Source organism: Rhopalosiphum padi, chromosome 1 (genome assembly GCF_020882245.1).
Source record: "Rhopalosiphum padi isolate XX-2018 chromosome 1, ASM2088224v1, whole genome shotgun sequence".
Taxonomy (NCBI): Eukaryota; Metazoa; Arthropoda; class Insecta; order Hemiptera; family Aphididae; genus Rhopalosiphum; species Rhopalosiphum padi.
This window is the reverse complement of record NC_083597.1, coordinates 76,969,214-76,980,966: the sequence shown is the minus strand read 5'-3', so window position 1 is coordinate 76,980,966 and position 11,753 is coordinate 76,969,214. Positions and strand designations below refer to the sequence as shown.

Here is an 11,753-nt window from a genome sequence, read left to right as displayed (position 1 = left end):
TGAAATGAGACATCACATTTTACAATTGGTAATTTACACTTAGGCATTTACCATGTTTATTAATGTAAATCTATATCACTATAATATATTATTGTAGTACGAATTATATTTAATATGCTTACTTAACATATGTTCTTTTATATACTTAATTAACTATTATATAAATAATATATTTTATTTTTGTACTACATTAATGAACATGCTTTTAATTTCTAGATATCTATACTCTTGCAAAAAAAAACAACTGATTATACGCTTATTATACACAAATTGTTTATTTAGATTAATAACCTAACATAATTTTACTTTGATTTTAATTAAAAACATTGGTATACACAGTTTTTTTAAACATATTATTTGAAAAATTAAGCATTAAAAAATGTAATTAATATAATATGATGTGAACTTATCAGACAACTAATGAGTTTAGAGAAAATGAAAACAATTTTTTTATTTACATTATACACCATGACCCATATATTCTAATTCTAAAAAATTTGTAAATAAATGGACTTAATAATAATTATAAAATGAAAATACTTTCAATTATAGTATAAACAATATCAGTCATTTGACTTAGTACAAGAGTAAATATTGATAATGAAAACAATTAATTTTTTTAAACATTTATAAATCTATTATTGTGAAACTTCGTCGAGTTTTACTGTAGATGATTGAGGAGGAACTGATTCCTCTTGTTCAGCTGGTTTCTCATGAACTATTAACATACAAATATAATAACAATAATTAATAAATATATAAGGTCCTTCATTTAAATTAAAAATTATGGGTAGAGAAAAATGATAAATATCCTCAGTTACTTCCGAAAGAAAATCAAATTACTAAAAAAATAATAATAATACAGTAGAATCTCGATAATCTGGCTTTTCTATAATCCGATACGTCCAGTAATTCGGCTATATTAACTAACGTATACGTACCAATATGTATTTGTAAATAAAGTTACTATCGTAAACGATAAAACAAAGTAATAACAGATTAAATCCAAATAAACCTATTAGATATTCTATTTTTATTCAGTTAATGTTGAAGTACAATAAGAAGGTAATAACCTTATTGTATTTATTAATTTTTCAATAAGTAAAATGATTTTTATGTGAACCCTCATTAATCCACCGTTTTGGTTAATATGGCAGTAGCGTAGTCTGATATTTGTTGGATTACCGAGATTCTACTGTACTAATCAAATGTATTATTCAGCTATATTAATCAAGTGGTTTAATATTAAAATAAAAGGACAATTCTTTTATTTTGTTTGAAATATTGATAGAGTCAATTAAATTGTTACTAATAAATAAAGCACTATTATCTTAATAAATAATGCACATTAAAAACTTAACAAAGTTAAGTTTAAAAAAACTGATAAATAATTTATAAACAAGTTTTATAATTATTTTACTAAATTTTTTTAATATGAACTCATAGAGGTAGGATTCAAAATAACTAAAATATTTAATTCAATTGTAAAATTCAAAAACCCAAAGAGGAAACAGTCCTCCATGCCACTATTGTCAAAAATTCGGGCACACACAAAACTAGTGTCACTACTATCTATGTTGCATAAAATGCGAATCAAAGCACACCACTAGCAACTGCAGAAGGAACCCACAGTAAAAAAAAATCATACCTTCAGACACACCCAAAACTTACAGATATATTAAGCCGCATCAAATCAAAAAACCAAAAAATAGTTTAAAAACATCTCATTCCAACATCTGTTGAAATCGCAGCATCACCTAATTAACCACTTCACATCATCAATAAATTAAAATCTATCCATAACTCCTTTTTAATTGCCCTAACTTCTCTATTAAATAATAAAATTCCACTCCACAACACACATCATATCTTCTATACACACATGGCATGTGAAATGTTAATACATTATAAATAATAAAAATACCTGTATTTAGTTCAGTTGATTTCACTTCATCAATTGATTGCTTATTGTCATCATTTGGTTTTTCAGATGGTCCAGAAATTGAAGGTGTGTTATACATATTTTCAAGTGGTGGTTGATTTGTATCTTGATTAACAGTACCTATTTGTTGAGGATATGCAACACGTGGAGGTGGTGGCGGATACTGTTGATAAGGAGCCTGATGATAATATGGATGTGGTGTATACTGAGGATATGGTTGTGGGGGGTATGTGTAAGGCCTGGGTGGCATCGCTTGTGATGAGTAAGGTTGCTGTTGTGGATATGGAGGAAACCCAGTTGACGGGGTTGATGATGGAGCTCCTTGAGAGGGGGGAATCTGTGGAGGCTGCATCACACCTGAATGAGGTTGTTGTGGAGCAGCATTTGCGGGAGCTTGATTTGGTGGATATACACCCGGAACACTAACTTGAGAGTTCTGTGATAGTTGAAATGGAGGTACTTGAGCATAAGACTGTGATAATGTTGGGTATGGCTGAGTTGGAGGAGCAGAATAAGCTTTAGGTTCTGGTAATTTTGGTGGTGATTCTGTAGTTGATGAAACAACATTTGAAGGTGAATCTGATCCCATTGCTGGTGGAATAGAAGATGGTGGCGGCACCATGACTGAAGGGGGTTGTGGTTGACTTTGAGATTGAGATTGTGGCTGTTGAGTTTGAGACTGCTGTGGTTGCAATTGCGATTGCGGTGGTTGTAATTGCGACTGCGGTGGTTGTAATTGCGACTGCGATGGTTGCAATTGCGACTGCGATGGTTGCAATTGAGGCTGTGCTGGAAGTGGTTGTGGCTGCAGTTGTGTTTGAGGAGTTTGTAATTGTTGTGGAAGTGGTGACTGCAATTGTTGTATCTGTGGGGAAGGTAATTGTTGTGTCTGTGGAGTTTGTAATTGAGGCTGTGGAGATTGTTGTTGTGGAGGTGTTTGAATTGATGATTGTTGTACAGAAGACTGTTGTGGAGTTTGTGGGTGCTGTTGAAGTTGAGTCTGTAATGAATGTTGTTGGGGAGTATGTGGTAGAGAAGAAAGTTGTTGAGAAGCATGTGGCTGTAAAGACTGTTGTTGTGGAACGTGTGGTGGTAAAGGCTGTTGTTGGGGAGTATGTGGTTGTAAAAGCTGTTGCTGTGGAACATGTGGCTGCAAAGGTTGTTGTTGAGGAGGGTTTGGCTGCAAAGGTTGTTGTGGGGCATGGGGCTGTAAAGGTTGTTGTTGTGGAACATGCGGCGGTAAAGGCTGTTGCTGTTGAGTATGTGGCTGCAAAGGTTGTTGTTGAGGGTTTGGCTGTAAAGGTTGTTGTTGAGAAGGTTGCAGCTGTAAAGGTTGTTGTTGAGGAGGATGTGGCTGTAAAGGCTGCTGCTGCTGTGGAGTAGATGGCTGTAAAGGCTGCTGCTGCTGCTGCTGCTGTGGAGTAGATGGCTGTAAAGGCTGCTGCTGCTGTGGAGTAGATGGCTGTATAGGCTGCTGCTGCTGCTGCTGTGGAATAGATGGCTGTAAAGGCTGCTGCTGTGGAGTAGATGGTTGTAAAGGCTGCTGCTGTGGAGTAGATGGTTGTAAAGGCTGTTGCTGTTGTGGAGTAGATGGTTGTAAAGGCTGTTGCTGTTGTGTAGATGGTTGTAAAGATTGTTGCTGCAGTACATTTGACTGTAAGGATTGTTGATGATGATTCAGTGGCTGCAATTGTGGTTGAGGAGAGTGTTGTTGTTGAGGTTGCGGCTGTGAAGAGACTTGTTCTGGTGGTTGTTGTAATGCTGTAGGCGCTGGTTGCTGTGGTAATTGCTGAAAAGAATTATGTGGCTGTAATAGCTGTTGTATTTCAGGTTGAGACTGTGGCAATTGATGTAATGAAGGTTGTCCTTGTGGTAATTGTTGTAATAAAGGTTGTGCTTGAGGCAATTGTTGTAATGAAGGCTGTGGCTGTAAAATTTGTTGTTGAGGAGGCTGTAGTGATTGTTGAGAAGGCTGAGGCTGCAGAGGCTGTGTTTGAGATAATTGTTGTTGAAACTGTGATTGGGCTTGGAATTGAGTAGGTTGTTGTGATTGAATTTGTGGTAGCTGTGGCTCTTTTAATAATTGAGGTTGAGGTTGGTTTGAGGATTGTGGTGGAGAAGTAGCAATTTCTCCATTTTCTCTGGTTTCTGTTATTACAAGTTGTTCAGATTTTGATGAACTGTCTGAAGTTATACCAGACTAAACATAAAAAAAAGTATAAAATTAATAATACTAATAATAACTTATATACATTAACCAAGCTTGTATCAAAAGAATAATCATTCTTTATTTTTATTTTTACTATTAGTATTATTAAATAATATATATTTTATATTATTATAAGCTTTTGGTCAATATAATCAACAATGATATAATGTAAGATAGAATAAAATTTGCTATTCAGGACTTGAAAGTTTTTAACACATAATCAACTATTATTCAAATCATTTTTTTTATACTTGAAAAACGAAATGAGATAAAAAAATATACATAGAAGGAGCTTAAATTCACGATTCTGCAACGACAAACTTAAATTATAAAATCATTATTGATAGTATTAATGACAATCCAGGGAGAGATTATAGGGGCACTTGTTCCCCAAATCAATGAACTATAGAAAAATGTTGAAAGTCATTTTTTTATTTATACATTGAATATTTAAAAACTAAATAAATATAATAGTTGGATAGTTGGTATAGACATTTTATTCGTATATTTTATATTAATTCAATATATAATTATTATAATTTATAATTAATTTACTAAAAATATAATATGTTCCTCCTTAGAAAAATATCTGAATACACCGCTGGATAAGGTATAAGCACTATAAGCTATAAAAGTGTAGCTGTTATGAATTTTAACTATTATTTAATATAAAACTAGATAGTAAAATATTGATATTCAGTTATTATTATATAGTTGAGATATAAATAATAAATAATTAATACTGAAACAATAAAATCTTATAATTATATCTTGATGTTTAATTTTAATTTAAAACTTAATATTTACTTAGAATTATACTAAAAAAGGCTTCAGCTAGAGTATTTTAAACTAGCAAGATTTGTCAACAAGATAGTTATTTAAAACAGTAAATTATAACAATTAATATACCAATATTTCTAAATTTTACCTCAACTTCCATATTTGAACTATCATCAGTGGTACTAGAAGGAACTACACATGAAGTGTCTTCTTCTATTGATGGTATAGCTCCATTTTGTTCTAATTGTTGTTCACAATGTACTTTAGAAAATTCTTCAGGAGGTCCTGGTGGGCACACAGTTTTAGTTCGTTCTTTTTGCAATATTTCCACCTGGCGTTCTACCATTTTTTGAAATGCTTCCTCTGATACAGCTTGAACACAGTGCTTAAAAAATAAGTAAACAATAAATTTATATTTAGGATTATATAGTATCAATTGTGTTCATACGAGGATACAAAGGGGGGTGCTATGGGGGATGAAGCCGCTCCCTTAAGCCTTAGGTACCTACTTAGAATATTTCAAAACTTAAACTTAATGCCTATACTTTAAGGTGCTTGAAGTCAATTTTTTCATTTAGCCTCCTCTCCCCTTATTTAATTTCCAGATCCACGCCTGACAGTGGTATATTTACACTGTTTTAACCACTATGAAAACACTACCGATTATCTATATCATTCATAAATATATATATTAAATAATGATGCATATTCAGTAGCGCTGAACTCAAAATTTAAAATTGTTGTCCCACTCACCCACCCAGTTTATATGATAAATTTATTTAAGAGTTGAAGCGATTGAACATGATATTTGAATTTGACGCTACTGTGCATATATATTAAATTATAAATGTATTAACAATACTTTTTTTAATTCTTGTTGGAATGTGTCACTACATTCAATAAATTTTCTTTTTTTAGTATCAAATTTTTCTTCAATTTGTTGTAATTCTGCCTCTAATTTTTTCTAAAATTAAAAATAAATAATTAAATGTATGCATGATTAATTTATTATTTATAATGTAATACCTGATGCATGGTTAAACTTTGAACTTGTCTCTTTAAAACTTGCATACGTGCAGTAGTGACCACTGATCGTACATCAGGAACAACACTATCAGAAAATATTTCGTTAATTAATCTATGATTTCTTATGTATCTTGCATAAGCTATGTGCTTCACACTGAATCCATCATCTTGATCTAAAATATAAAAATAATATGTATAGGTAAATATTTATTAATATTATATTTTATTTCACAGTTTATATTATTTATGTATACCTTCTTCATCTTCTGCTGGTTGTATTTCAATTCTCCGATCAGCAGCAGCTTGTTTACCACCGCCTGTTGATCTTTCATGTGGTTCTCTATCTTCTACTTGATTCAATTTACCTTTATTCTTTGCTTGTAAATAAGCTAAGTAAGCCGGCGATGTATGATATAACTTCATAGCTTTTTCATAGGTCAACTTAAATATATAAATATCATAAATAAGTTATTAAAATGAAAAATTATATCTTAACAATTATTTAGTACCTTTTCTGATTCATAATCATCGATGTATTCTTGTTTGTTATCATCTGGAAGATCCCTCCACATTTGTCCAATAATTTTACCAATTTCCCATAACTTCAAATCAGGATTACTTGCCTTTACTTGATCCCAAACTTTTCGACTGTATCGCATGTATGGCATAAGAGGTTTTTCAGGTGGTTTAGGAGGTTTAATACCACGAGCATCAGCCTTTAAGATTATTTAAATATGCAATAGATTAATTAATGAACACAATTATTATAAAAAAAAAAAGAATATTGCTTACAGCCGCTTTTGATATTTTTTGAGGATGAAATGCTGGATTTCCATGGCTATTTGGAATGAATGGACTTTGATTTTGATCTTTCTATAAGTAAACCATTTATTATGTTATATTAATTATAAAAATATTTTATATACTTGAAAAACTTATAATGTTAAAAATGTTGTAAGATAAGTAAAAAAAATTCATATTATCATCTTTTAACAGATTTTAAAATTGTATAATATTACATAATAACTATTTAGAGCATGCAAACGCACTATTTGTTTTCTCAACATAGCAAATTTTACGTTCACAATAATGACTATAACCATATTAATTTATCTTATTAGAGTGAAATGACCTCTTATAAAATATTAAGTTAAGAACATTATCTAGGTCATCACATAAGCATTTTATTATATTTTAATATTAAAGAGAGTTATGAGTTTTTTAAAACTGTAAATTATTTATACATCTTAAAAAACTCTCGTTTTAAAATTAAAATATAATAAAATGATTATGAGATGCCTTAGATAATATTCTTAACTTTAAATTTTATACGAGGTTATTCACTCTAATTTGAGAAATTAATATGGTTATAGTCATTATTGTGAACGTAAAATTTGCTATGTTGCGCGTGGATTAGAGAGAGAGATAACAAATACTACGCGGACACTCTCTTAAAGACAATACAATTTTTAAAAATATTAATTTTAACTATACTTAAATTATTATTATTTTATCTTTCAAACAAATTTATTTTCCCTGTTCTAATCTTGGCATTACAAGGTTATACTTCTCCCTGGTGAGCAGTCCTTGCTCTAATTTATTTTTATGAGGTAACTGAGATAATATTTTTTAACAAAATAGAGGTTCTAACCCTACATTTTACCTTTGGCGTAAAATATACTTATTGTCTAAAAATGTGTTATATTAATCAAATACTTACAGATCCAGATAATTGGCTAGAACTTCCACCAGGTCTTAAACGTTCTGTAATATAGGTAATATATGTTATATAATCTATTCATTAAATAAAACTTAACTACTTTTTTTTAAAGTTATTTTTTTATTTGATAAACAATAAATTGTTATTCATAAATAAATCACTAACACAAATTGTTAATTTACAATTTGTTGACATAAATAATTAATTTAGTTTATAACTTTAGAGTTTATGTAATAAAAAAATTATCATTAGGTATATAATATTATTTTAACACCGTTAAAAATTTAACTAATTTTTATCATGTTTTGATTTTTACAAAATATAATTTAATTCAAATCATTATTATTAAAGAAATGTACTAATAAAGTTATATTTTAATTGTTTAAAATAAAAAACAAATTTCTTCATTTCAAAAAATAATATAAAACAGTGGTCAATAAATAATATTATTGTAATCAATAAATCAAATTAATTTAACTAATAAAAGACTTTTTCTGTGTGTTACTAATTAAGTAATTTATAAATAAAACGTATGTCAAAGAAGACATAAAGTTGATTAAATAAAGAAATTGTATCAAGTCATATTATTAGAATTAACATAGTTATGCATGCTATTACATGCTGATAACATACAGTTATAAAAAAAACATGCTATTAACTCAAATCTAGTAAATACTTATTACATAAAGCACAATAATAAGCAAGTGATACTTCAAAAATATTTTCATTTATATATAAAGTAAACAATTATGTCCTAAAAGAAAATATAAAATAATATGTATATTTTTTAATATCACTTTCTTACCAATTTAAAACAACATATAAGTTATAAGTACATAAGTATTAACCTACTCTTTATCTAAGTATCTAAGAAAAGTCATGCATATTAGTAACAGAATAAATAAAATAAGTAAATAAGACTTACTAACCATTTTGATAGGATCCCGTTTTAGTCGCTGAAAAAATTAGGAAACTATTCACACATTGTATTACTTGTTTTGAGGTAAAAATCCTCAGTAATAGTTCATTTGAAAAAATTTATTTTGCTCACATTAATTACAAAGAAGAATTAAATAAAAAATACTCAAAATAAATGTAAAAAGAAAAGAATAGAAGAACATTTAGAGTTTAGATTTTAATTATTTTATGCAATAAAAAGTATAAACCCTTATTAAACATATTTATTAAAATAATTAAATTTAAAGCCAAATAGTTCTGTAACAATTGAACTTTTTTAATCGTGCACTGATTTATATCCACCACCAAACTTCTGGCCACAAAAAAATATTTGAATATATTAGCTGTATACATTTATAAAATAAAACAGTTATACAAGGTTTTTGAAAAAAAAATAACTCCCAGTCAATAAAAAAAAATTACTTATTTTTTTATAATAAATCAAGTTTATTTGTTTTAAATTTCTAAATAAATAATATGTTTTTAGTCAAGTTAATTATACTTGAGTTTTTTTTTAGTTCCAATTTCTATGAAATATATCAAACAATTTATTTTTTTTAAATATCTATGGTATTTATAAAAGTTAATACATTTTAGCATGTTAAATAAATGAATAATTAAATTTAACCATAGAAAAAAAAAACAATAAATTAATAGGTATAGTTATTTAATATTATAATTTTAAAACCTTGTACATTTATTATTATGTCAACATATTTAAATAATATCTTGAACATCGAAGATGTAATTTAATTGCGGGTACTTTTTAAATACCAAAAATAATAGTGAAAAATATTTTTTTTAAATATTGTGATTTTTGGTATGTGTGCAAAAATGAGTGCATCTTAAATTTTATATGGCTTTAGAGAATAATTTAACATATACAATTTACCTTTTAATATGTTGAATGTGACTGGAGCACCTGTGGGCACACATTTTACAAGCTCAAATCCAAAGAATTAAAAAAAAAAAATCTAACTAATAGTATAATAAGACTATAATAATACATGCAGAATTTCAGACTCAATCATACAATCTATAAATAATAGATTATAAATTGTTATATTTTATTTTTGATTTTAAACATATTTAAATAAAAATGTATAATAACATAGAAGATTATCAGTGTAATAAATTTAATTGAACAACAGCGCTAATTAGATTGATTCTTGAATATTTTTTATAATTTCAGTCAATACTATCATAATAAAAATAAAAAATAATATATTTTGACTTCATGATATAAAAATATCTGAATATCTGATATAAATAAGTTTACTACAAGACTAGTAAAATTAAGTGTTGATCATTGGATGGATTTATTGATTTTTATCAGACATATGGGCATAGAGATTAATAATTAAATATTTTGAAGTATTTAAAATCTTTATTTAAATACAGATTTAAATTTTAAATTACACTCATTATTAAAGTTGCTGAATAAGTTAAAGCAGCAAATTTAATATTATTTTTATAGTATACAACAGTAATTTTTTTCATCAAGAAAGGAAATAAAATTTATGGTTTCCACAATTTATTACCTTTAAACACTATGTGACTAAACCTTTATAAAGCTATTTTTTTTTATATAATATATAGCAATAATCATGCTCTGAAAAATATTTTATCGAGTTCATATAAATATAAAATAAAATAAATACAGGCTGACTCAATAAAGCAATCACAATAGTTTGACATGCATTAACTTTGTTTTTTTAATATTTATATTTTACCAATCAAAAATTATGTTTTGTAAATAGAAACCATAGTGTATAATTTCAAAATATAAAGCAGTAATGCAGTATACCTTCTTACAAATTTAAAATATAATAAAATACGGAAAATTATAGAACTGTAGCAATAGATGACCGGGAAGTTGTTGGCTGTTATTTTACTTATCTGCTCATATAAACTTTATAAGTACATTAGACAATTAAAAATAAAAATATATTATTGAGAAACTTATTCTGCGTTTTAAATTCAGGTTATAAAATACAAAAAATAGTTTACCATTTAAATAGAAAAGTTAATGATGATTACAATAAACCAAACATAAGTATACTCCATTCATCAAGAGAACGCAACTTGATTGATCATCCAAACAACAAAATTTCTCCCACCTTACGATCATGGGTGATGCACAGATCACAACAAATTTTGATTGCCGTCAAGTTACGTTCTCTCAGTGAACAGAGTATAGTAGAAATGTCAGCATTTTGTGTAACTAAAATATATTTCTTTTCAAATAAGTCATGAATTTTCATGTACTATACACAAAACTTCTGAATAATTATAATTAAACACCTACCTATCTAAATTAATAAAATATTCAAACATAAATACCTAAGTAATAGCAATAAGAAAAAAAAAATTTGCACTAAACAATAAAATAACAAATAATATATTTGAGTAAAATATAAATATATCAATATAACACTTACGAGCTGGAGACTGTTGATTTATAGCTATTTGTTTGTATGTTGAAGGAAGCGCCATAGTTCCAAACAATTATAAAATAGTTCTACAATTAGGTCATAAAAAAACAATTAATTGAAATGATAATTTACAAATTTAAAACTTTTAAATACAATTTATTTAGTATTTATGTAACAAAACTGATTATAAAGTGTCAAACTAATAAAAAAATGATTCATATTTTGATTAGAAAATACTATAAACCATACTATATTACAATTTATAAGATATATGTATATATTGTGCCATTCAATTTTTAAATGGATATAATATTTAGCATACACGTAATATAGTAGTCAATTAAGAACATTCGAATTCACTCACTTTAATTCAGGATTGGACGCAAGCAGCTTACTCAGCTTTGTAACAGTTCGGTAGTCAGTAGTTCAGCTTCCACAATAATCAGTAGTTACTAAATAATAAATAATAGTATAATTATAATAGTATATTAATACTAATGTAAAAACGTAGTTGAATTTTCAATTTATAGCTTTAGCGACATGTCAACGCCAAAAGGGCAAGAGCCGACATTTCTTATGCTCTGCTTGTGTTTTTATCACACATCAACAATGGTAACAGCCAAACAACCACAATACAATCATTTACAACCATGGTAGAATATATCACACCACCATCATAAGCAT

General features: G+C 27.7%; 1 protein-coding gene across 4 annotated transcripts; it reads right to left on the bottom strand.

The window, feature by feature from the left end:
- Nucleotides 1–248: 248 nt before the first annotated feature.
- On the bottom strand, nucleotides 249–11,653 carry LOC132918369 (uncharacterized). Of its 4 annotated transcripts, XM_060979566.1 has the most exons (14): nucleotides 11,434–11,653; nucleotides 11,076–11,155; nucleotides 9,527–9,556; nucleotides 8,607–8,633; nucleotides 7,678–7,721; nucleotides 6,750–6,830; nucleotides 6,467–6,673; nucleotides 6,212–6,398; nucleotides 5,958–6,130; nucleotides 5,794–5,895; nucleotides 5,080–5,316; nucleotides 3,275–4,142; nucleotides 1,925–3,244; nucleotides 249–718 (listed from the first exon to the last, which is right to left on the bottom strand). In XM_060979566.1, the coding sequence occupies exons 2-14, from the start codon at nucleotides 11,128–11,130 to the stop codon at nucleotides 639–641; spliced, it is 3,411 nt and encodes a 1,136-aa protein (XP_060835549.1). In that variant the 5' UTR covers nucleotides 11,131–11,155; nucleotides 11,434–11,653; the 3' UTR covers nucleotides 249–638. The 4 variants fall into 4 exon arrangements, with proteins under 4 accessions (XP_060835549.1, XP_060835547.1, XP_060835548.1 ...); XM_060979564.1 differs by having other exon boundaries at nucleotides 1,925–4,142; XM_060979565.1 differs by lacking the exon at nucleotides 8,607–8,633 and having other exon boundaries at nucleotides 1,925–4,142.
- Nucleotides 11,654–11,753: the final 100 nt, after the last annotated feature.

Bases quoted from the DNA above. Each gene is read 5' to 3' on its own strand.
- LOC132918369 (XM_060979564.1), bottom strand. From the start codon at position 11,130: ATGGCGCTTCCTTCAACATACAAACAAATAGCTATAAATCAACAGTCT. The intron at 7,722-8,606 runs GTTAGTAAGTCT...CCTATATTACAG, and splicing joins AACGGGATCCTATCAAAATG to AACGTTTAAGACCTGGTGGA. The intron at 5,317-5,793 runs GTATTGTTAATA...TTATTTTTTAAG, and splicing joins TCCAACAAGAATTAAAAAAA to CACTGTGTTCAAGCTGTATC.